The sequence below is a fragment of the Onychomys torridus genome, chromosome 3 (assembly GCF_903995425.1).
Source record: "Onychomys torridus chromosome 3, mOncTor1.1, whole genome shotgun sequence".
NCBI classification, from domain to species: domain Eukaryota; kingdom Metazoa; phylum Chordata; class Mammalia; order Rodentia; family Cricetidae; genus Onychomys; species Onychomys torridus.
The window spans coordinates 134476794-134503451 of record NC_050445.1 but is presented as its reverse complement, the minus strand read 5'-3'; the positions used below and the strand labels follow the sequence as shown (position 1 = coordinate 134503451).

The 26658-nt window shown below is 41.0% G+C and overlaps 1 protein-coding gene across 10 annotated transcripts in view; it reads left to right on the top strand.

Moving 5' to 3' along the window:
* Erc1 (ELKS/RAB6-interacting/CAST family member 1) overlaps window positions 1-26658 on the top strand; it is a 340148-nt gene that overhangs the window by 289939 nt on the left and 23551 nt on the right. For 7 of the 10 annotated variants that reach the window (XM_036180809.1, XM_036180807.1, XM_036180806.1 and 4 more), the window contains one exon: window positions 25088-25276. In XM_036180809.1, coding sequence (XP_036036702.1) covers window positions 25088-25276 — 189 coding nt within the window. Of the gene's footprint in view, window positions 1-25087; window positions 25277-26658 lie in introns of those variants that run through there. The other 3 variants (XM_036180813.1, XM_036180812.1, XM_036180810.1) reach the window with 1 other exon arrangement.

Below are 26658 nucleotides of genomic sequence, written 5' to 3'. Positions count from 1 at the left end.
AGGGAACCATAATGTTAGGGTAAAGGAAATCAAGGCATGCTTTGACTGTGTCATAGTTTCTATTGCTGTGAAGAGACACCATGACAAGGGCAACTCTTATAAAGGAAAACATTTCATTGGGGTGGCTCACTTAACAGTTTCAGAGGTTCAGTCCATTATCATCAAGTGGGACATGGCAGCATGCAGGCAGACATAGTGCTGAAGAAGTAACTGAGTGTTCTACATCTTGATCTACAGGCAACAGGAAGTGAACTGAGTCCCACACTGAACATAGGAGACCTCAAAAGCCTACCCCCACAGTGACACACTTCCTCTAACAAGACCATATTTACTCCATCAAAGCCACATCTCCTGATAGTGCCACTCTTTGAGCTTATGGGGTCCAGTTACATCCAAACCACCACAGACTTTAAACATATTTCCTAATCTTGATTGTATGATCCAGTTGATTCTCAGCCAATAGGGGAAACAGGCTTCTTTATCTTTTTCAATCCCCTTAATTTTCTCTTTATAGCTTGACTCATTTTCCCCTTCTGAGACTTTAGTTCCTTATCTTGAAGGTTAATGCTGACCTAAGTTCCATTTTCTGAAGCTTCTACATGCTGAACAGGGATATAGACCCTTTCTATCCAGGAAATTAGAAGTCTCAGTCTGTCTAAGCGTGGAGTCAGAGGACCATCATTTGATGAGAAGTTAGTAGAAACAGTGTCATTACTGAAAACATGAGACTGCGGTAACAATAAACATACAGCAGAGGGTTGGACCTAACCTAGCACCAAATACAGAAGGAGGTTTTGGCATCATAACATGCTTGAGACGTTGATCTCAGTAAATCACTATAGTGTTAAGCCCGAACTTGACAGATATAATTTAATCTTGGAGGACTGGAGGCTAAGTTGTCAGGTATAAACCCCTGGATACATCTATGGCAATTTACCGTAGTAGCACAGGTTCCCTCTTGTGCCCTGTCAGATATCAAAGTCCAATTTTGTAAGAGTTGTCTCCATCCTTTTAACTTTTGAGTTTAAGAATGAGAGCCCTTGAGTTATAAAAAGAAATGTAGAAACGTGTGTTTAGTTGAATACTGAGACTATACCAAAACAGGAGAAATTCCAAAAAGGACTCCAACTAGATCAGAGAAAACTATTACATAATTACATGTGATTATATGAGCAGTTCCTTAAAGAAAGGAAAAAAAAAAAAAACAGTAAAGCAAACCAAAACATAAAGTCTGGTCCAAGCTACTGTTTGCTAGTGGAACTACCTTGGTGCATAAGCCTTTACAAGCAGTGCTCTCGTGCCTGTAGTTGAGAACATTCTCCATATCCACAAGTCGGTATAGCTGGAGAAATAAGTTATGGGTCCTGTCATGTCCCCAAACTTACTTGGAAAGACTGCCAGTGTCACACCTTGTCTTCCTACCACATAGAAGGCAAAAGGTTTTCCCAAGTAGGAATTCCCAAAGCTTGAAACTGACTCCTTATCATTTTACTTTTGAAAGCTACTTATTAAAGGTTAGTCTGTCTTTTGATGTAAGGTTCCCTTCCACACTGGTTACTATACAAATGCATTAACAAAGTTTCTGCTTTATCAGGTAAGGTAGAGAACAAAACCCTCATATCAACAAGAAAAATAAATTCTGATCTGCCATATCGAGGCACTTTGGTGGTTATCTATAATTTTGTGCGCCAGGGCTTTAGAAAGAAACCCCAGACAGCTGCTTTTTAATCTTTTAAGTCACCATACAAAGGAGTATGTTTCATTATGGTGGTTTCTTCCTGCACATCGTCATACTTTGCTGTTATTCATTGCCCTTCCCCTTAACACCTACCAGTCTTTCTGGTTCTTCCCCCCCCCTTTCTGCTCTCATGTTGCATGTATCCCATGGCCCTCTCTTCCTCTCCCTCCTCCTCTTTAAAATTTCTTCCTTTTCTCTGATTGTCCCCATCCTGCTTTCATGATCTACACACACTTGTGGCAATACAGCCATTTTTACAGTATTGACTTGGCCGGTCATGAGCATGGACAGTCTTTCCATCTTGAAGTGTCTTCAGTTCCTTTATCCCATGTCTCCAGGAGGCCTTACCATTCCTCCTAGATATTCTTCTCTTCTCTATCAGGAGCTGCCTGGGCTGTGTAAACCACTGTGGGGCTTTTTATATCTGAGACAACACTACAATGTGCATATTAGCTTTTACAGTCAGAAGATAGAAAACAGAAGAGAAAAAGAACTTCCAGTAATCTTGATACAATCTCAGTTGTCATTTTGCTCTATCACTGTTCAGTAGTACTGTTTTTCTTAAGAGATGTCATCGTTGTGATATGTGCACAATAATGCACCTACACTTCCTACTTTCTTCTTTAATGAAATGTTACATCTCATCTATGAAACTGAAAGCAGTCTTTCTTTAACTTCCCTTACAAGGTATTTACATAGTTTCTTTATGCCTTTTGGCCTGGTGGTAAAGAAGGGGCTTTGCCTTTAGACCCCACTCCTCAGTTCTTGAGTGTAACTGTATAACTGCCCACAATTCACTTAACATCTTTGAGCATCAGATTCTCCTTTGCTGAGTCAGTAATAGAACTTGTGTGGTGAACTAGAGAGAGTCCTGAGAGGGAGGAAGAACTGTTAAGGGAGGTGAGAAATACAATAGGGAACTAACTGGGGGAAGAGATGGGAACGACAGAGAGCAGAGTATAATGGTATGTACATATGAAGATGCTAAGATGAAACCCATTACTGTATGTGCTAACCTAAAATAAATAAACGAATGAATACATATTCATTAAGGATATTGTGAGGATTAATGTCCTCACTTATTTCACGCATGTTACTTACCCTTTGCCAGGTGCCCAGGGAGTGAGTGGTCAGTAGTAGCAGTAAGGACAGCATTGGTGGTGGTGGTTACACAGCTTTCAAATAGTCCTGCTACTGTTTGCCTTGTCCATGCCTCCTGTGCCCTGTTATAAAATGCACTCTTCTGATCACCTGCAAATCCTAGACCTGGTAATCAATTATTCCTCTCGAAAATGTAATCATAAAAAGTGCTAACCTTCTTCCTGAGCCTCTGGATTTATCCCCAGAGAGCCTTGACACCACCTCAACAACTCCATTGCTTTGTCCTTAAGGGTCTGCAGTGGATTAGCTACAGGTACTAGTGCCTGCCTAATTACCTCCAAGAAGCACCCTACAATAGATAGATTTTTTTTTCCTTTTCTGGAGTTTTCTGACTAAGGAAAATAAGCATGCAAGAGCAAAAAAAAAACAAACAAACAAACAAACAAACATTTAAAATGTTATCACCTCTATATACTGCAGTTCACAGACACATCCTGCATTCTTGTGGTTGCTGCTGCATGATTTAAGGAGATTTTGTCCTTTAACTCACTTGATTTATTTCTTGGACAGAAATGACAGTGTTTTAAACATCTCTGAAGTATATGCACTCAGATTCATGGATTCATATCATAATAATGAGTATTTGACTAATGAAGAAAGTACCTTCCTCTTCCTGATATTATTTATGACTTGGGCATTCTTCCTAAACAACCAGATATCCTTGACATTGTGCAAAATGAAACCTTTCGCATTCTGATTGTTTTTCACCATCATCTGCGAATACTGAGCCCCTACCAAACTCATAAATTCTTACTGAATGAAATTATTAGCAGAGTTTGTGATATATCGCAGTGGTTCTGGATTCAATCCCAGCACTGTCCTGTCCCCCTCAAAACAAAACAAAACAGCTTTTGCATGTATTTTACTTAATTTTATGCAGGAGTACCATCTGTTTTTAATGTTTTTGTTTCTCCCCACACTCTAACAAGTTATTATCTAATCTGACACCACTTATATGTTCATGCCCTAGGCTGACCAATCCTATCCTTATTGCACTTTCTATCATATTGTATATTAAGTTCAGCACCCAGCCCCTTAGGTTATCATCCAGTAAAACTCTTTTAATGCTGTTTTGAACAACAGGTCTACTTGTCTATAATGTGGTATTATTTTATTTGGTGATGCTGTAGAGGATTATTAGTTGACTCCTGTCTTATCTGCGCTTTTAAACAGCAGTTTTGTTGTTCAAATGGGGCTCCATGGTACTACTTTTGTTAACTTGTCCTTGACTCCCCACAGTTTCTTTTCTATACATCCTTTCTATTAGGATTCTTATGTACTTGTGGTTAAAGGGATATTTTCTTAGACACAAAACTGTATCACCAACCAAAACAGAATAGCCCTTCTCTGTGATGTGTCTTCCTCTTCCTGATGCTAGGATGAGACCACGTTTCCAGCTGTGTCTGGCAATCAATGTTTCTGGGATAAATTAAATGAGCACAGTTGATTGAGGTATAGCTGGACTGGATCACTGCCTTCCCATTATGCCAAAAGATCAAAGCAGTATACAAATAGCAGCTTAGTCTAGAAAATATTCAAAGCAGATGACTCAATTCTTTCAGTGAAAATTCAGGTTTTAAGGCACAATACTTGTTAACAAGACTTCATGGAACGATGGTCAACTCTGACTGTTTCTTCCTAGATTTCAAGACTGGAATCACACACTTTGGCTGAGGAGGTGTTTGGCAAGTTTAGAACAGTCTTCAGCCACCATGCCTGAGACTGTGAAATAAGCAATTCAGATTTGTTTTTGGCACTCTGGATATCAAGTGGAAACATCTTAAATTTGGTCATATAGTCATTTGGTTGGTTTGTTAGTATTTTAAAATCTAGCATTCATATTGTTATATCCTCTAGGAACTGAATCAGAATATTTAGTACTGTATTCCATGTTTTAACAAGTTGAAACTGTATTCTGCACATTCCTTTACCATGTTTATGTGGTTTAAAGCTTTTAATTATTTTGGTTTAAAACTGATTGAAGTGAGAAATAAAATTAATTCACAAATATTTCCTGGGCATACTCTGTGTACCTATGATGTACCAGGTTCATGGAGTGTATGTAAATCAATAGATTTTCTACAGCAAGGAAAATGTTACAAATTGTAGTGGGAAACCCCAAACTTCCATAAGATACTCAGTAGTTCACAGATAATATGATACTTGAGCTGACTCTCAGAGGAGCAACAGACATTTACCAGACAGATACGACTTTACACAGTCCATGGATAGTATTTGCAAAGCAGAGAAGCATAAACAGCATAATACTTTTCTTCTCTATCAGAATTCACTGTGACTAGTTCTGTGGGTCTGTAGGCATTATCTTTTGCTATGCAACACATTACACCAAAACATGGCAACATAAGGGAACAATAAACATTGACTTGTTTAGAGATTTTGTTTTATTTTGTATATATGATCATTATGCCTATATGTATACATTGTGTGTGCCTTGTGCCCAAGGAGAGCCAAAGAGGGTGTCAGCTCCCCTGGAATTGGAGTTCAGACATTTGTGAGCCTCTGTGTAGGTGTTAGAACCAAACCCAGGTTTTCTGGAAAAGCAGCAAGTGCTTTTAACCACTGAGCCATCTCTCCAGCCCCAGTGAATACATACTATCTTTGTTTTCTGGAGTACTGCTTCTTACTTGGGAATCTCTGATATGGGGCAGAGAGGCAAGGTGTCACTGGAGACTGCATTTATCCACAACCTTGACTTGGGCTGCAGCATCCTGTTTGCATCCACAGTTAGTGCTGGGCTTAGATGGGAACTTTTGGTTTTTCATCTTCTACTGCAGTGGCTTTGTGACATTAATGGCTGACTCAACCTAATGTTAGTGACCTAAGAGACCAGAGCAGGCGAAGTCATGCTGCCTTTTTATGATCTAGTATCAAAAATTATCATCTTCTCTACCTTGTTTATCTTCTTAAAAGGGAGTCACTAAGATTGGTCCACATTTAATGGAACAGAAAGACTTGGACATCACTTATAGAAGCATGAATGCCAAACATATGAACTTATTTTTAAATCACAACAGGGTGGCAGAAAGAGGAATAAGTCTCAGACTGATACAGGCATTAGCAACAGGTTGTTAGCAATGACTTTGCATGGGGCTGGGGAAATAGCTCAGTGGTTAAAGTGCTTGCCACTCAGTGTGAAGACCACATTTTGGATCCATAGAAGCCCACATAAATGCTGGAAGGGATGGTGGCCTTCTTGTAATTCCAGCCTCAGAGAACAGAGACAAAGATCATCAGAACAAGCTGGCAAGCCAGACTAGACATATTGGCAAGCTCTGGGTTTGATTGAGAGACCCTGCCCTTTTTGAATAGGGTGAAAGAATGATCCAAAGATGATTCTGAACAACAGCATCAGCCTCAAGCTTCCATCTGAATATTCCTGAATGCATATATGCACACATACCCCATAGTTGCACCTACACATATGCCAAAACATGCGTATACACATACACACCCACACAGGAAAAAGTGGGGGTGAAGGGGAAAGAACTTAGCATGTCATTGTGGTCTAAATAAGAAAGACAGGAAGAGCAGTTAAGAGCATCCTGCATTGCCCTGGAGAGTGATGGGAAGTTTTATCAAAGGTATCATTTTCATCACCAAGAAGCATTAGTTCTTCAAAAAAAATGTCCAGATCATTTCGAGGGTTTCATATTTATAAGAGAATACTATCTAAAAGCCTATTTGTAGTTCAGAAAGTGTACTTGTCCACAGGAACTTTTCAGATAAAAATAAGACAAAGCCTGCATATTTTGCATTTGGTCAAGGAGAGAAATGTCAGGTATTAAGCTCCTGGTATAGCAACTTAGCTTCAACCTTTTCAAGTTGGGTCACTACTCAGGGTCTTAAAAAAGTAGATGGCCTAAATGACTACTAATATTTCTTCCATCACTTATGTTCTATATAAAAGAGAGTACAGAATCTAGCGAGTTTGGATCTAGTGAGTGTTTTAGAAGTTCTTAACCTCAAGGACATTTGAATGGGGTCCTATAACCTGTTTACCAATATTTAGCTCAGGTTATACGAACCAGTATGAAGGCATTTATGCTGGGAACTTACATATAATGTTAATATAATATAATTCTCTGTTAATTTTATATATGTAAAATTAAAAATATCCAGTTTTTTCTTTTTATATTTTCTTGTTATTTAAAACAGATTTTAAATTTAAATATATTTTGATCATATTCTTCCTCTCCCCCTCCCTACTCACCCAACTTACATTCTTTCTCAAAAAACAAGTAAAAACTTAACATAACAACAAAACTGAGAAAACAAAATAAAACTACACCCAAAAAACAACTGTTGAGTCCATTATATGTTGGTCAACTACTCCTGAACACGAGGCCTGTCCTGGAGTGGTTGATCTACCCGGTGTCACTCTATAGGAGAAGACAGATTTCCCTCTCCCAGTAGGTATAAGTGTCAGTTCAATTAACCTTTACCCTAGTGGCTAGGTTTTCATTCATTCATTCATTCATTTTTTAAAATATAACAAAATAAGATAGAAAAAAAAATAAAACAAAAGCTACTACATCCAAGTTGGACAAGACAAACCAACAGAAGGAAAAGAGCCCAAGAGAAGGCACAAGAATCATGGACCTCCCCCCTCATTCACACATTAGGCATCCCATAAAAACACTAAACTGGAAGCTATAATATATACACAGAGGATGTGATGTAGACCTGTGCAGGCCCTGTGCATGCTGCTGCAGTCTCTGTGTTCAGGTGAGCTTTGTATATGTTGATTTAGAGGGCCTTGGTTTCTTGGTGTCCTCCATCCCCTCTGGGTCTTACACTCTTTATGCCTCCTTTGCTGGGTTTCCTGAACTCTGCGGGGAAAGATTTGATGGATACATCCCATTTAGGGCTAAGTGTTCCCAGGTCTCTTACTCTCTGCATAATGTCTGGCTGTGGGTCTCTGTATTTGTTCCCATTTGACCAACCTGTCTGTTTTTGTGTTAATACCATGCTGTTTTTATTACTATGGCTTTGTAGTACAATTTGAAATCCAGGATGGTGATACCTCCATCAGTTGTTTTATTATCCAGGATTGTTTTAGCTGTCTTGGTTTTTTTTTTTTTTTTTTTTTTTTTTTTTTTTTTTTTTTTTTTGTGTGTGTGTGTGTGTGTGTGTGTGTTTCTATATGAAGCTAAAAACTGCCCTTTCAAGATCTGTGAGGAATTATGTTAGAATTTTGATGGGATTGTATTGAATCTGTAGATTGCTTTTGGTAGGACGTTAATTTTTACTATATTAATCCTTCTAGTTCATGATCAGGGGACATTTTCCCATCTCCTGTTCTTCTTCCATTTCTTTCTTCAATGACTTGAAGTTTTACTTTGCAGAGTCATTACTATTCTTTTTGATATTTAAACTGTATCATGATTTTATTTATCAGTAAGTATTGTACTTCAGACATTTCTTTTTATGCCTATTGCCAAATCTAAATTTGCATGTAGTCAGTATTACTGTTGATAATACTGTATAACAGTAATATTTGTTACAAATAGATTTTTTTTAAAAAATAAGTATTTTTTAATTAATCAATGAAAAATTATAAGAATTTCTTCTCTAATGTTAGTTTCGCTATTTTCCGACATTGGTCTGTTGTAAGGATTTGCAATTTTTTATGATTTTTTTTTTGGTTATGTGTATGGGTGTTTTGCCTGCATGTGTTTTTGTTCACCACATACCCACAGAGGCCAGAAGAATCTCAGATTCACTGAGACTGGAGTCCCATATGGTTGTCAACTGCTAAGATGTTGGTGCTGAGAATCAGAACAGGGACCTCTGGAAGGGCAGCCAGGACTCTTAATTGCCAACCTGTCTCTCCAGCCCATGAATTTACAAATATTTTCTTTTTAAAGAGTAATTTATTTTTTAATGTATTTTATTTATTTATCTAAATTAATTTTTTTAACTTTAATTTATGTGCATTGGTGTGAAGGTATCAGATCTCCTGGAACTGGAGTTCCAGACAGTTGTGAGCTGCCATGTAGGTGCTGGGAATTGAACCAAGGCCCTCCAGAAGAACAGCCAGTGCTGTGCTCTTAACCACTGAGCAATCTCTCCAGCCCCTACAGATATTTTCTAAAGATGTACATATGTAAATGTTTTAATACTTTGGCTTCTCTGTCATAGTGTTGAAAGCACCCATAGACAATACATAAGCAAATGAGTGTGGCTGTGAATTAATAAAACTTGATAGACCTCTAAAGTTGTTTTTTTTTTTTTATAGTTCCTGTCTATCATAAAATATTCTTTGGACTTTTCTTTTAGTCATTTGAAAATGTACAGACCACTTAGACTTGTGGTCCAAGCCTATAATCCGAGCACTTGCAGAGCTCAGGCAGGGAGGGGGTCATGAGTTTGAGGTCAGCCTGAGCTACATAGGAAGGAAGGCCCTGTTTCCAAAAGAGAAAAATATATAAAGCAGCCTTAACTCAGAGCCATACAGAAACAGGCAGCAGTGCTAGACTTGGTCCAGAAACTGTAATTTCCCAGTTCCTGGTTTCCTCTGTTCCTTCTCGTACTTGAATCCTCACAGAACAGTCATAAACATTCCCATCATAGATGATGAATCCTAGCTGATGGTTGTTATAGACACTAACAAAGTGTCTCTGCCAGAGTTGCAAGCCTCACTAGAGTGTGGCAGGTTCTAGAATAGTCTGTCTCCAGAATCGGAGCCTCAGCACAGCGTTACGTTGCTTAGCTGTTCTGCACTATTTCAGAGTACCTAAGATTTTGTAGCACATAACCTGACCCAGAGAGCACCTGTACACACATTTGTTCTCTCTCCTCCCTCTCCCCATTTCATTCCCATCTCCATCCCCCTCTCTTTCTTCCTTGAACTCCACCAACCCCCCATGCCAGAAGGCAGCCTCTGAAACTGGATACTCAGTAATTAGTGTATGATGTCATTAACCAAGGGCCTGCCTGCTTTTGGCCACTGTGTTTATATAACCATTCCTAGCCATAGCCACAGCAGCCATGCTGTTTTATTTCACTGGTCCTAAAAAATGGAGAATACTTTGCTAAGCATAGCACACCTAGATTTCCATCACTGAGGAGTCTGAGACAGGAAGATTGCGGGTTCAAGGCTACCCTAGACAACACAGTGAGACTCTGGCGAGATAGACAGACACATACACTCTACCACTGTTTGTGTTAAACAGGCTGTGAGTTGCTGGATTCCACATCAGCTGTTGCCATAGCAGTGTCCAAAGTAAACGCAGCTCTATTCTGTCTATTTTGTTTGTTTTGTGACAGGGTCTTATTGTGTAGACCAGGCTGGCCTCAAAATCTTGGCAGGCTCAGTCTCTGTCTCAGCTCTCTGAGTTCTGGGATTACAGGTATGAGTGTCCACACCCAGCTCAATGTAGCTCTTTATTAAATTCATAGGTTACAGAGCATCACCTAAGTTAATTTAATCCCAGGACAACTAATAAAATGTCGTAAGTGTAGTAATTGACTTAGAGCAGACGGAGTTAAGCAGCCAGGCAAACAGTTGTGCTTTCCTAGAGCTTTATGTTGTCATGGTGCAGCAGAAGTGCCTGTTCAGAGCAGCCCAGCCTCCGCTGGCCAGACTGTTCTCCATGCTGGCACTGGCTGTGAGTCTTTAGTAACATGTGAACCTAGTGCTTGGTTCTCCTTCACAAAAATGTGTGATTGTTGAAACAGCCTATTAACATAGGGAAATTGAAGTCATTCGTGTATACCACTTGTATAGCACTGAACTCAAGGTGTTTGAGAGAAACCCATCACCCATGGCTTTGCAATATTCTTTGAAGTGATGCATATTTGGGGTGTGTAAATGGTTTATTAGCTGGACATATGTGGGATATGTAAATGGTTTATTAGCTAGATATGTAACAGAAGCCTGTCAGACCCAATGCTTGTTGAAATGGACAAGGTGGAGAGGCTTGACCCTGTGGGTGGCCCACACACAGTTTGCTATTTTCTGTCAGCCATAGATTCTCTTAAAGTGTATGGCTGTTGAAGTCCACAAGGAAACCTAGGATAAAGGCACTCTCAGGACTGCCAAGGTGGCTCAGAGGCTGATGGTGTTGCTGCCAAGCCTGAGGACCTGAGTTCAATGTCTGGGGCAAGCATGATGCAAAAAGAGAACAGGATCCTGCAAGTTGTACTCTAACCTCCACATTTGTCACTTGGCACATTCCCAACCCCAAACACACACACACACACACACACACACACACACACACACACACACCCCAAATAAATAAATATAAGCAAATAAATAATAATTGTAAGGACTCTCTCAACTAAGTTTGATAGTGCTTGCCTGAAATCTCAATACTTGGAAGGTACACATAAGAGAATCTAGGAGTTGAATACCATCTTCAGTTACATAGTTAATGCAAAGCCAGCTTGGACTATATGAGACTCTGTTTTGAGGGAGAGCAGGAGTCCCTCAGTGTTATGATACATGTATTGGAGCATGTTGCTTAAAGCATGTAGACTGCATGGCATCCAGTTATTGCTGAATATGTTAGTTATTTTTCCTCTTGCTGTGATGAAATACCCTGACAAAGCCACTTACAGAAAGCAGACTCACAGTTCAGAGTAAGCCCATCATAGAGAATCCCTAGTGCAGAAGCTAGAAGCCACATCTCACTTGACAGCTGCACTCAAGAAGCAGAGAACAAGGCATGTCTCTAAGCACAATGTTGGTGCTTAGCTAGCTTTCTCCTCTTTGTGCTTTCTAGGACACAAGCCTAGGGATTAGTGCTGCCCATGCTAATGGTGGGACTTACCACCTCAGTTAACCTGACCAGGAACACCCTGCTCAGGTGTGCCCAAAGGCTGCCTCCTAGAGGACTCTAGACTTTATCAACTGGGCAGTCAGCATTAACTGTCACAGTGACTTCACAAGGCTGAGTATGTACTCCCTGGGAAGCGAATCTGAGAAAGCTGCTACTGAAAACATGGATTTAAGCTGGTAAGATGGCTCAGTAGGTACAGCACCTACCTGGCAAACATGCTAACCTAAGCTTGATTCCTGGAACCCACATGAAGGTGGAAGCAGAAAATCAACTCCACAAATTTGTCCTTGATTTCCATACATGCTCTTTGGCACATGCCCCTGCCACCATCTTATCCATACAATAATAATAAAGTTCAATTTTTTAAAAAAAGATAAAATAATATAATGGGAAAGGGTATTTTTTGGCACTCTCTGAGCCCTGCTCTTTGGTCTCTACATTTGGAGTTCATGTCCTTCTTTCCATCTGAACACCCATAATACAGTATTACTTAGTTATGGGAAATTAGTATCCATCCTTAGGATTTCCTCATTAAGTTCCTTTAAAATTTAAATGTGGATCTATGAATATAGATACACACACACACACACACACACACACACACACACGATCTTGTTATGTAGCTCAAGTTGCCCAAATCTCATATCCTCATGCTTCAGTCTCCCGAGTACTCAGATTACAAGCATGCACCACCACACCTAGCTTTGGAGTCACTTTTTCCCAGTACTGAAAGGCAAGTCCTAGCAGATAAAATAGGAAGATTTTGTACAAGACTGGGATGCTTATTTTCTTCTTTATTTTTTAAACATTTTTTTCAGAGAGTATATTTTAATCCCTTCCACAACTCCTCCCAGATCTTCATTACCCATCAAACCTCATGTTCCCTTCTTCCCTTCACTCCCCCCTCAAAAGAAAAAAAAAAAACAGTAAGAAAAAAAAAAATAACAAAACAAGCCAGGTGGTAATGGCTCAAGCTGGTGGATCTCTGTGAGTTTGAGGCCAGCCTGGTCTACAGAGTGAGTTCCAGGACAGCCAGAGCTACACAGAGAAACCCTGTCTTGGAGAAAAAAAAAGTAAACAAAAAACCTTGGAATCCATTTTGTGTTGGCCAACTAATCCTGGCCATGAGGCCTGTCCTGCCTGGAGTGTGATTTATAGACCCAATATCACTCCATTAGAGAAAACTGATTTTTTCCCCTTTTCCCAGCAGGTATTGATTGCAAATAGCATCTTGGTAAGGGGTGGGACTTTGCATCTACTTTCCCTTCTCCATGCTGGGATTTCTATCTGGTTTGAACTTATGATGGTCTTGTGCATGTTGTCACAGTCTCTGTGAGTTCATATGTGTGTTAGCCCTGTTATATCTGGAAGAAGCTATTTATCCTTGGAGCCATCTACCACCTCTGGCTCTTAAAACTTCTTTGCTTCCTCTTCTCTGTAGATCTCTGAGCCTTGAGAGGAGAGGTTTGATAAAGGCATCCCATTTAAAGCTACTCTAGAGTTTCTCACTCTCTACGTATTATCCAATTGTGGGTCTCCATGTTAATTCCCATCTTCTGCAAGAAGAAGCTTCCTGATGAGGGCTGAGTGATGCTTGATCTGCATGTATAAATGTATACGAGTCATATTTTATTGCTATGTTCCTTTAGCAGAATAGTAGCAGTCTTAGTAATGTCAGATAGGAGTTTTATCTCATGGAGTAGACATAAATCCAATTACATCTCATGGAGTGGGCCTTAAATCCAATCAAAAAGTAGTAGGTTACTCCCATAACATTTGTGCCGCTATTGCTGAACCCATGTATCTTGCAGGCAGGTTACTGTTGTAGGCTGCCGGATATATAGCTGGGTGGCACTGATGATTACTTTTCTCTTCCCGTAGCATACAAAGTACCACAAATGCTAGTTAGTTGAGGTAAAGCTTCTAGTTGGGCATCAGCTCAATTACTCCATGTTCAGTGACACAAGTAAGTAGTGTATCTTCAGCAATAGTGCTTTACTGTCATGTTGTGGGGAGGAACCAATAGCCTGTGATATAAAAGGTGTCTTATTGGACCCCTTTGGCCAATGATACAACCCATTCCTGGCTTTGGAGTTTTTACTTGGTGATATATGATATCTGGTTAGGGCATTGTGTTCCCCATTATATGGTAATTCTGCTTATTTGTTTATTTTTTAGCAAGTCTGTCAAGGCTGAGCTAGGTGCTTACTTACTTACTGTTAGATTGTTTTTCACATGCTTCAGTGTGAACACACCCCATTTCTGGTTCCTTAAACTCTCTCCTATGGCCTCCTCCACCCTGTGTTTTCATTTGCTGCTATTCTGTTGTTTCCCTCTTAGGATCTGTGAGCTTTTATAGGTTCTAGAGTTTGCTTTCTCTCCATTCTGTTTCTTGCATTTTGAGAGGAAACCTCCCCCTCCACTGCCCTTCAGAGTTATCTCCAGTTGTCACTGAGCATGCCTGTGTGTGGAGCAGAAGGAACCAGGTTGTGGGCTTTTCTGCCAGACTTGGACCATGTGCTCAGCAAGGACACTAGTCAGAAATCAGACTCCTTGTGCTCCAGGTCACTTCATCTGAGGTTCCCTGTCATAGACATTAAAATGTTGAACATCAGCCACAAATTGAAGGGTTTCTGGTATTTACTCTTCCATCGTAGTCATTTGTAATCTTATAAATAAGCATCAGTGACAAGTACCAAAGATGGCCATGTCTTTTAAGAGTTTGTGTTATCCTGTGCAATGTATAAATTTTGAAAGAGATTTTTGGTGCCTACATAGAGATGTACTTTGGTTTTTTGAGACAAGGTTTCTCTGTGTAGCCCTGGCTATTTTAGAACTCACTCTGTAGACCAGGCTGGCCTTGAACTCACAGAGATCTGCCTGCCTCTGCCTCCCCAGTGCTGAGGTTAAAGGTATGTGCCACCACTGCCTGGTTAGAGATGTTATCTTTTTTTTTTTTTTTTTTTTTTTTGGTAACTTTGTCTATTTATTTTTACATCCCAATCACAGTTTCCCCTCTCTCCTCTCCCCCGTCTCTCACCAAACCTTCCCTCTGTATAACCCCCCCCCCCCTTACTCGGCCTCCATTTCTATTCACAAAAGGGAAGGCCTCCCTGAATATCAACAAAACATGGCATATGAAGTTGCAGTAAGACTAAGTACCTCCCCTCATATTAAGGCTGGACAAGGCGAGCCAGTTTGAGGAGTAGGGTCCCCAAAGCCAGTAAGAGTCAGAGATAGCCCTTGTTCCCACTGTTAGGAGTCGCAAGGCCAAGCTACACAACTGTAACACATTTTCACAAGGCCCAGCTCAGTCCCATGCAGCTCCCGGACTGTCAGTTCAGTCTCTGGGAGCCCTGGGAGCTCAGGTTAGTTGATGTTATTTTGCTCATGCACTAAGGACAGGTCCTGGTCCCACAGCCTGGGTGCCTCCCAAACAGATATGAATTTGGTACTGAAAATGGTCTTTCCAATTCTTATTTTTTCCAAATCTTTTTTTCCTCCCTAAGCCTAGATTGCTTCCAAAGAAAAGGTAACACATGGTTATGGTTAATCTGTGAGGTTTGTTCATGGCATATAAAAATTTCAGAAAAAAATTGCTTTTGAACGGGACCCTAGGAAAGACCCAGGGATCACCCAATGACAGAGAAATGGATGAGATCTACATGAACAACCTGGACGACAGTGGGAGTAATGAAGGGCAAGGTTTGAGGGAAAGAAAGCTTAGGGGAGCAGAAGATCCCAGCTGGATCAAGAACAGAAAGGGAGAACAAGGAATAACAGACCATGATAAATGAAGACCACATGAGAACAGGCATAGGCAGAGTGCTCGAGAGGTCCCCAGAAATCCACAATGATACATCCTCTGTAGACTGCTGGCAATGGTCGAGAGAATGCCTGATCTGACCTAGTCTGGTGATCAGATGTTTAAACACCCTAGCAGTCATCTTGGAACTCTCATCCAATAACTGATGGAAGTGGATGTAGAGATCCTCAGCCAGGCCCCAGGTGGAGCTCCAGGTGTCCAACTGTCAAGAAAGAGGAGGGACTGTAAGAGCGTGAATTGTTGAATCCAAGATTGCAAAAAGCACAGGGACAAATAGCAAAACGGATGGAAGCACATGAATTATGAACCAAAGGCTGTGCAGCCCCCAGCTTTATCAGGCCCTCTGGATAAATGAGACAATTGAATAGCTTGAACTGTTTGGGAGGCACCCAGGCTGTGGGACCAGGACCTGTCCCTTGGTGCATGAGCTGGCTGTTTGGAACCTTGGGCTTACACAGGGACACTTTGCTGAGCCTGGAAGGAGGGGACAGGACCTGCCTGTACTGAATCTACCAGGTTGAGCTGAATCCCCAGGAGAGTCTTGGCCCTGGAGGACATGGGAATGGAGGGGAGGGGCCAGGGGAAAGGTGGGGGTGGAGGCAGGAGGGGGGAGGACAGGGGAACCCATGGCTGATGTATAAAATTAAAACACATAATAATAATGATAATAATGATAATGATAATAAAAGAAATATGATACAACTGCAGAAAGGACACCTATGTCAAGGGCCAAGCCCCCTCTTCTCAGATGTATTGGGAACAGAGCGGAGAATATTATGTGGAAACCAGGCAGTACTGCTGGAGTGGCAGTGGGGACAGTGTTCTCAGGGCTTTCCTGGGTTCACTTGTGTCTTACTGACAGCTCAAAACAGTGAGAGGAAAATGCTAGAGAGGTACTTTCAGATGTACAGAGTTCTCTTGGCCATATTTTCAGAGAAAGCTACATGTGTAGCCTGAAAATACTAGCTCAGGACTATTTTGATTTGATTTTCCCTCCTGTGTTCCCCTCACACCCCTTGCTAATGCAAGTATTCATATTATGAGTCTTAAATGCCAAACCACAGATGTTTCTGACCTGTTAACAGTTTTTTTCTTGGCTGTTTCTGACTTTACCCAAATTGTGAGATGCTCACTTCTGGTCTTTAGACAAAGCTACAGATATATTTCTATTATCCCTGTATTCCTGCATGTAAAACTCCTTTCCTCACACCTGCACCCTCTTAGCCAAGGTCTAGTTCAGTGCTATTGAACAGCCAAGTTTGCTAGAGGCTTCAGCAAAGATGAAGCTTTCAGAGACCAACACCTGCCTGTGAGCAGCAGCAGTGGAGTCTAAATGTCTATGTAGTCTGTGTTTTCTTTGATGCTGGAACTGAAACAGTATATGACTAAAGGCAGATAGATTGTCTCTCTCTGCAGGATTTAGTGCATACATGTGTACAGCACAAAATACACACATACACACACACACACACACACACACACACACACACACACACACCACTTTAACCTGGCCTTGAAATAAGAGATGCTCACATGAAAGGGTCCAGAGACATTATCAAATCTCATAATTCATAGGGAACTATGCCATGGGAAAGAACCAGTGAATATGTTCTTCGTGCGCTTGTTTCACACTCTTCGTTGTTACAGACTTTGCTACTGTGATGGTCATAAGGTGCTGTTGTACCTAAGGCAGCTAAACTTGCAATTCCTATCCTTTACAGATGCAGTAGTGTATTAGGAGAGAAGAAGCTGCAGAGGTGGTGGGGTGGGTAAAGTTCCTGCTGCGCAAGCACAGCCTGTGTACAAGCCGGGCACAGTAGCACATGTCTGTAACCCAGCACTGTAGGCAGCAGGGAAGAAGAGTGAACAGAGGATCTTGAGCACTCACGGCCAGGCAGTCTAGTCTATCAGCAAGCTCTGGGTTTAGTGAGAGACCCTGTCTCCAAATGTAAAGTGGAAAACAATTTTTAATGATCTCTCTCTCTCTCTCTCTCTCTCTCTCTCTCTCTCTCTCTCTGACACACACACACACACACACACACACACACACACACGCGCGAGCAAAAGAAGAAAGAAATAGGAAGGGAGGAAGGGAAGGAGATGCTATGGTAAGGCTTTTGTATCTGCCTGCAGGCAGCTGTCATGTTGCTACTTTTCAGGTCCAAGTGTCCAGTAGGTATGTGTAAATAATGCCAAGTATTTAATGTTCAACTAAAGCAGCAGTTCTCTTGGGGACATTTTAGGAACAAAACCTCAGAGGATTAGAATCGAGTGTGACCTGCCAGTGTTGGCTCCTAAATGTATGCACATGGGTACAAAAAAGGCCATCTTTCTGCCTTTGGCCCTTGTCTGCCCCTCCTTTACATGCTGCCTCAGTCCTCACTTTCCTGTCTGCTCAAACAGGGACTCTTATCTTTTGTTTGCATCATTTTCTCCATGCCTAGATTTTTTTTTTGGGGGGGGGGGGGCGTCATTTCTCATTCCTTAGTTTTAGCTTTGAAACTCTGCTGTTCAATAAGAAAGTCATTCAGAGGATACATACATGCCAATCTTTTAACTCCTCTACTCATTTTCAGCTAAAGCACAGTAAAGTGTGTATTATAGAAAGGTAAGCCTCAAGCCAAGGCTGAATTGAAGATGTCTCATCATTTTTAGCTCATTACAGCAGGGAGGAATGTTGACCACTTCTGCTCCTGGTGTTCAGAGTCTAGTGGACTGTGTAAGGTTCTTGGGTTTTAGTTTGTTTGGTATTATTGTGATTATCATCACTGGTGATAGTATCACTATTGTTATTACCTGTCTCGTTTCTCATCTGACTATCCCTTTAGAGTGTATTCTTTACATACCTTTATTTGGTTATCTTCTAATAACTAACCTGTGCCCTTAAAAGGAGCATTTTCTCCACTTAATGCCACATTTATCATGTAGGCCTCATCTGTTTATGTGTATCAGCCCACTCCTTGGTAAATAACTATATTAAAGTAAGTGCTGCAATTCCTACAGCCTTAGCATGCCCCATGAGCACGTACATAGGCAACTGATGTGCTCAGCATAGTCCCTTCCCTCACTAGTGGCAGGTGCTGTCTTTTTCCCTGTCCTTCCCATACATTTAATTTATTATAATGAATACGTTGCCATCACTTTAAACTGCATGAAGGTTAATAAGCAGAATGCAAGTAGCAACTCTGTAATAAAGATGGAAGATAGATTGCATCCTAAGTCCCATTCCCCATCTCCTTAAAATGTTGAGTACAGAGTCAGGAAATATAGGGGATGCTGTGATTTTTTTCTGGAGTAGTGATGCTTTCTTGGGGCAAAGCTCGCAGAAGATTTGTGAACTATAAAACTAAGAGGAAATAATAACTTACCTTCAAAAATGATTTCCATACTTCTTATTTCAAAATGTATAATCTACAGTTTTTGAGGACAAGCTTACATTTCAACAAGCCATAAAGCCCTTTATAGCCAAGGTCTTCAGAGAAACTTTGTATTTTCATTCATTCATTCATTCATTCATTCATTTATTTGTTGCTGACCTCGAACTCACAGAGTTCTGCCTGGCTCTGCCTCCTGAGTGCTGGGATTAAAGGCATGCACCACTACCGCCTGGCGAAACTTTGTACTTTTAGAGCCAGATATTTGATAGTGATAAGACTTCCAACCACTGGGCATGGTAGTGCACACCTTTAATCCCAGCAGTTAGGAAGCAGAGACAGTGGATTTGAGTTCCAGAATGACCAGAGCTACATAATAAGACCCTGTCTCAAAAATGACTAATTAATAAATAACAATTTCTAATATGTTTGTCCATCCTTTGACCCAGGGGACCCCAGATCTGAGCTCTTCCGTGTCCCAGTGTGTCAGTGTCCTTTTCATTACCCCTCTCTGCAGAGAGGGTCACAAGGTCCCAGTGACTTTCTGTTCCAGAAATGTTATCAGTTGAACAGGTGGCAGTGGTAGAATGTCTCCTATTAATTAAGCATGTGGCAATACTACACCATTCCTAAAGGTGCTGAGGGCAAAAAGGGTCCTGGGTAGCCAGAGAATAACATTCTGGGAATTTCTCTCCTTTTACCAGAGTAAGCATCAAATTGAGACAAGGTGCTTTATCTCATAATTTAAGAGTTCCTGGGAGATTTTTTTTTATTTGTTGTGGAAAGTAAATGCATGATGGTCACAGTGTGTAGTCATGTGAGAATCGACCAGATGCAGATGGAAAGTATTATGAAGTGAGGGCTGGGACTCAGGGCTCTGGGCTGTCTTACTTTAACTTCAGCTGGGTTAGCCTTTACTCTTTTATTTTTTATTTTGAAATGTTAAAAGTTTATTGACTTAACTTTAAATAAAAGTGGCTGTACTATCCTTGCAGCTAATCCTAAGTGCAGTCTTAAAACTTGATGGTGCATTCTATCCGATAGATTTCTTGTGGGGGAAAAAATGTATAAATTGAGGGTTATTCTAATATTTCCTGTTTTCTATTTGTTAGGATTAGCTAAGGAATGACTACAACACCAATGTTTTGGGAATCCATTAATCATTTGGCTTATGCTTCAGATGGCAAGGCATATTTTTTCAAAGGTTGCGTCCCAGAGGATTAAAAATAAAAGCTTGTTGGATTTCAAAAACATATTTGAAGACTAAGTCAGACTAAATCTCTACCAAGGCAAGATGATTTATTTAGCAATTTAAGGGTTCTTGACATCAGTTTCAAAACTAAAGTCTAAAACAAAAATGAATCTATTATACAGTTCAACTATTGTATTTACCCAAACATTAGTCACTCATCTCTTAAGTTCTTTTAATGTACAGTAGAACTACATCCTCATATAGTCCCGTTGGTTAGAATACAGCATACCACTCAGGCATTCTAAACTGAATTAATTTTTCCCTTCCATTAATTATGATTTGATAGGCAGTATACCTACCTGATCAATGTAATAAAAATGCTATAGAGTACGTGTGTAATTTTTTTGTCTCACCAGCCAGTTCCCAAATAACCACACAGGAACTTATTATTAATTATAAATGCATGGCTGATAACTTAGACTTGCTAGTAACTACCTCTTACAACTTAAATTAACCCATAGTTTTACCTACAATCTGCCATGTCGGTACCTTTCTTTGACATGGCATGTTCATCTTGCTTCTTCTCGCATCTCCTGACAACTTCTCCCTTCTTCATCCCAGCACTCTGTACTGGCTGTTGGCCATTTAGCTCTTCATTAAACCAGTGAGAGCAACATATCTTTACAGTGTACAAAAAGATTATATCACAACAATAGAGTTTTTCTATATTTTTAAAGAACTTTCATAAATGAGCTGCTTTAAGTGAGAATGGAATATATAGCTCCACAACTTTGCAAAGAATTTAACACTCCATCCTTGACTTCTCTGATCAACTGCAGTATTGACCAGGAGGATTGCTCAGTGAGAAGAAACGTAAAATTGGTGAGCAGTATTCCCTTGCTTCCTTTGTTTCTTGGAGTTTAACTCTCTACTGGGCCTCTATTCAAGAATGCCAGTGAGCCAGGAATGTTCTTGGGGTCTTAGTCTTGTCAGTTAATTGTGGGACTTTCCTGATAAATTCCACATTGAAAAGCAGTGGACAGTAGTTCAACAAGAAATCACAACTATCCACTAATATATATGCGGTTAATATATTGTCTTGGGTTTCTGTTGCTGGTAAGAGACACCATGATCATAGAAACTGTTACAAAGGAAAACCATTTAATTGGGGTGGCTACATTTTCAGAGGTTTAGTCCATTATCATCATGGTGCAACATGGTGCCATGCAGGCAGACATGGTGCTGGAGAAGTAGCCAAGAGTCCTACATCTTGACTTGTAGGCAACAAGAAGTGGTCTGTCTCCCTGAGGGTAGCTTGAGCATAGGAGACCTCAAAGCCCACCCCCACAGTGGCATACTTCCTCCAAAAGGCCACACCTATTCCAACAAGGCCACACCTCCTATGAGTGCCGCTCCTTTGGGAGCCATTTTTTTTTTCAAACCACCATATACATGAACAGCTAAATCTGCCTCTGAAGATGTCAGCAAGTAAAACTCACTTAGAGTTAGATATAAAAGTAATTTTCCAGGAAGATCGAGAGTAACTGACACATATATAGGAACTTTTAAGTTGTGTGCTTGTGTGTGTGTACACAAGGACATCAGGCCCTCTTAATTGGCTGGGTTCAGTAGAGTAGGGAGTGTTTTTGTTTTTTTTCTGTCCTGATATTGAAATGTCCAATGATCTGTGTGTTTAGAGCTCATAGGTAATGAACCATACACATGGAATATTGTAGAATCTTCCTTTATTCTGAAGAATACAAAAATAATTTCTCAGTCTTTCAAAAGCCCACTAGTTATCTTAGCTAAGTGAAAATCAAGTTTAAACAAATACCTTCAAGCCATTGTCCCCCTCTCCTAGTGCAATCAGAAGCTAGCCCCTGAAACCAGTTAGTTAGAGAATCTATTCCAACAAATGCTCTTACTAAGAAATAGCTCTCAGCTAGTACAAAAAAACCTCTCATAATTTATTTTCCTTAACATATACAACTGTAGAACTGGGTCTGGTTATATTGACATTATCACAGCTACCTCTGAGGCTGAGGCAGGAGGATCACAAGTTCAAAGCCAACTTGGATAATATAGCAAGGCTCTTTCTCAAAATTTATATTAAAAATAAAGTAAGGGCATAGCTCAATGATAGGGCACTTGCCTGATATGTATGACTTGCTGGGTTCAATTACCAGCACCATACATAGACACACTACATAAAATCTGGTAAGCATAGAATTGTGAAAACATTCGTATTTGGATCTTACCTTTTGATCGTAACAAATATATCTTGAGGAGTTTGTTTTTAGCTTTTTTCCAATTTAAAATATATAGGCACATACAAATGTGCGTGTGTGTGTGTGTGTGTGTGTGTGTGTGTGTGTGTGTGTGTGTACACATACATACACTCGTGCACATATTGCATGTTTTTCCTTGGACATGAACTCGAGATGTGTGGAAAGTGGAGTAGATGTGAAAGTAGAAGGGAAGACCATCAGAAAGAGTGGGAGGTTAGGGAAATCAGTATCATCAGTGTCTATTTCAGCTATGTATGAAAACATCACAGGCCTGGCAGCATAGGAGGCCGAGACAGGAGGATCATTGCAAGTTCAAGGCCAGCCTAGGACAACCTAATGAGACATTGTCTCAAAACAGAGTAAAGCAAGAGCTGAGGACATAGCTCAGTGGCACTTGGCTAATGTGTGCAAGGCCCTAGGTTTGATTCTCAGTACTGTGGTAGGGATGTGAGGAACTATCACAAAGAAACCCCATTGTTTATTTTAGTGTAACTATTTTAGTGTAACTAATTTTCCACCTGTAATAGGAACTGGATAGAAAACTATTCATTTGAGACAGGGTCACACTGTTGCAAACCCATTGCTGCAACAGAACACCATGACCAAAAGCAAGTTGGGGAGGAAACAGTTTATTGGCTTACTCTTCCACATCACTATCCATCATTGGAGGAATCCAGGACAGGAACTCAAAAGGCAAAAGGATCAGGATCCTGATGCAGAAGCCATGGAGGAATGCTGCTTACTGGCTTGCTTCCCCTGGCTTGCTCAGCCTGCTTTCTTATAGAACCCAAGACCACCAGCCCAGCGATGGCACCACCCTAATGGGCTGGGCCCTCCCATCGCCCTCCCATCAATCGCTAATTAAGAAAATGCCCTACACCCTTATTTTACAGAGATATTTTCTCAGTTGAAGTTCCCCCCTCAGATAACTTGTGTCAAGTTGACATAAGAGTAGCCAGCACACTTGTGGTCTCCCCCAGACTCCTGAGTGCTGGCATTAACAGTCTCTACTCTTCCCACAGTGAGTATGCATTAGGGGTCAGAATAAAACACAGTTCTTTTTGAGGAATTGATGTAGTTTGTGGAGAACTATCTGAATCCTTCATTTTCTAAACCTCTGCTTTGGTTGGGACACCTTCCTTCTCTAACTGAGTGTGTTGATCGTCTGTTGTAGATAGGAAATGCTGGTTCAGAACTGTCACCAGGAGCCTGCTGACCAGCCTTACACAACAGCACATTAGTGTTCAGCTATTACCTTTAAATAAGGGGTGTGTGTGTGTGTGTAAGTGTGTAAATTAGAGTAATGCCAAACTGATTGACTTTCCTGTTCCCCACTGTGTATTTTATATTATTCTAAGCTTGAGGTAAAGATTGTTTTCTGTGTGATTCCTGGAGAAGTTTGTGTCACTGTTCAAATGAATACCTGCCTTTGTTTCTTTTTACTTGAAGATAGATGATATAGTCCCTTATAGATGAAATGGGGTAGAGGTATCTTGTTAATAGAAAAATGCCAGGCTTTTGGCATGCAGCAGGTACACATTTCTGGGTATAAGCCCTGGAATCTGCCTAGGCTCGGCAGCTCTCATGGCTGGCATTAGTTTTGCACTTGCTGCTCTAGCTGCCTACTGGAATGCAAGACCTGGACTGGATCTTTCTGATCACCTTGGATTGTGACCCCACTGCCAATACCTGGCCAGAGTTTTGGCCCCTACGTAGAACATGAACAGAATCCATCTTTCAGTGTACTCCCAAAGAGAATCCAAGGAATAGTTACTCATCTGGGACAAAGGGAACCAGACAGAAAGAAATTTACAGCAGGTCTCTTAAGAAAAATGCAGAGCCAGTGTTACAAGTCAGGATTTCGGGCCTTGGCCGTAAGTCAGGTACTTGGTGTTATATAAAGATCTCCTAGTCGTTGTTTTCAGAGAAAGAATATCAGATAGCCTCTGAGAGATGAATGAAGGGAACTCGGCCAGAATGAGACAGACTTAGTAATGAGTTATCTCATCATAGGTCTCAGCCAAGAACAACACGCACCTTTTCCAGAGACTGAATTTTTCTTCCATTCTGGGAGGTAGAGGACCACGTAAAGTATGTTGCCCAGGCGTTCAGAAGAGCAATTTTCACTAACAGTGAGGTCTTTGGAAATCTACTCATAACAAAGTACACAAAGCACGTGTGGGGTCACTGGAGGCTTTAGGCGGCAGGAACAACATCTCTGTAAAAACAAGCTAGTCTGGACTGGCAAAATGATCCAACAGTGAAGATACCACCAAGCCTGAAGTCCTAAGTTCAATCCCACGACCTACATAGTGAAAGGAAATAGTCGACTCCCACAGATTGCTATTTGTCCTCCACACATGCCATGACAATCTCATCCATATACTAACTAAATAAATAAAATATAATTTAAAACACACACACACACACACACACACACACACACACACACACACACACACACCCTGTGTCAGTCTCCTGCCTTGGTGCAGAATTCTCTGTCTGGTACCGATATACTCAGCCATAGTCCCTTCTCGCTTCCCAGTAAAAAAAAAAAATGCTGTGAAATTGTTTCTCTTTATAATTATGAAGATTACAATTGTGTTGAGAAGAGTTTTATTCTTTGTTTGGGAGGCAAAAGAATATTTGAGCTTCTCGTTTCAGATTAACCTTGACTTTCCTACTTTTTTGTTTACCTCAGATCATCCAGCCCCTCTTAGAACTTGACCAAAATAGAAGCAAGTTAAAGTTGTATATTGGACACCTGACAGCCCTCTGCCATGACCGAGACCCCTTAATCCTTCGTGGACTCACTCCACCAGCTTCTTATAATACAGATGATGACCAGGCAGCTTGGGAGAATGCGCTGCAGAAGATGACCCAGGAGCAGGTAGGTCTTGCTTACATTGTGGCCCAAGCACACGTCCCATCTGGATGGGTAGTGGTTAGTGGTAAGGACATCCTCCTTTGGGCCATATAGCCCAGGGTTGTGGGTGGAGCAAATACCACTACAGTTGGCTTCAGCCATGTTGGTCCCCACCCTCTCCTGCACCCCTCCAGTAAGCACCCTGTGGTTTTGTGGGGAAAGATGAGGCACACATAAAACACCCTCTCCTGGCCGTATTTTATTGTTATTGACAGTAATCAACATTGTTATATAGCTGGAATTGTTAGGGTCAAAGCCTCAATCCTGGAAGCCCTAATGTGCCAGTCTTGGCTACCCATCCTCAATGGGCCGAGTAAACTGACTAGCAATTGTGAGAAGCAGAAAAGGGAAATTGATTTATTTTGGCCACATTGAGGAGAACAGAGTTCCAAAGACACCTGCTTCCTTCAGTCCATCTTCTGGGTCCTTACATGAAATTTAGGCTTAAATACAAGGCTTAAATAAGGAGTCCCAGCCAAAGTATGGTCCCTCCTGTTGCTGTCAGAACTGTGTGAAATCTTTTCAGGAGACAGGTTCCTCTGAGGCACCAAAGGCAGCCTTTTCCTGAGATTTCCGGGGACATTCCAGTTCCTTGGAGACCATTGTTTCAATGGTGTGATAACCAAAGGAAAGGACATGAGTGTCTCTTTAGTATATATTCATTCTTGAACTGGGGATGTGGCTCAGTGGTACAGTGTTTGCCATGCAAACAAGAGGCCTGGAGTTGAGACCCCCCAGAATCCATATAAATGCGAGGTAGGTGTAGCAGCCCTCTGTAAGCCCAGCCTCAGAGCACCTGTAGCAAGCTAGCAAGCAAGACTAATTGTGTTAGCAAGCTCTGGGTTTCATTGATTGAGAGCTCCTACCTCAAAGAATAAAGTGAAAAATGAATGAAGACTCCTAGTATTGATCTCAGACCTCCCCATGCATATTCATGTACTCCCACTCATGCACACACGCACATGAGAAAAAGAAGAAAAGTAGTATCTTGATTCTTGCTAGGACAGATAGTTGGATAACAGATCTCTGAACTCACTCCTAGATGAAATTTTGAATTCTTGTTCCACCACCTCCTCTACCACTGTCCCACCTGATAACCAAAGGAGGTTTGTATTTCTCTAGATAAAAAGGGAGGACTGGGCCAGGTGGAAGAAGCACACCTTTTATCACAGTGCTTGGAAGGCAGGGGCAGGCGGGTCTCTGAGTTTGAGGACAGCCTGGTGTACAGAGTGAGTTCCAGGACAGCCAGAGCTACACAAAGAAACCCTGTCTTGATAAACAAAAAGAACAGAAGAAGAAAAGAAAGAAAGTGAGAACTAAAAAGATTCAAGTTTGGGGTTCAAGAA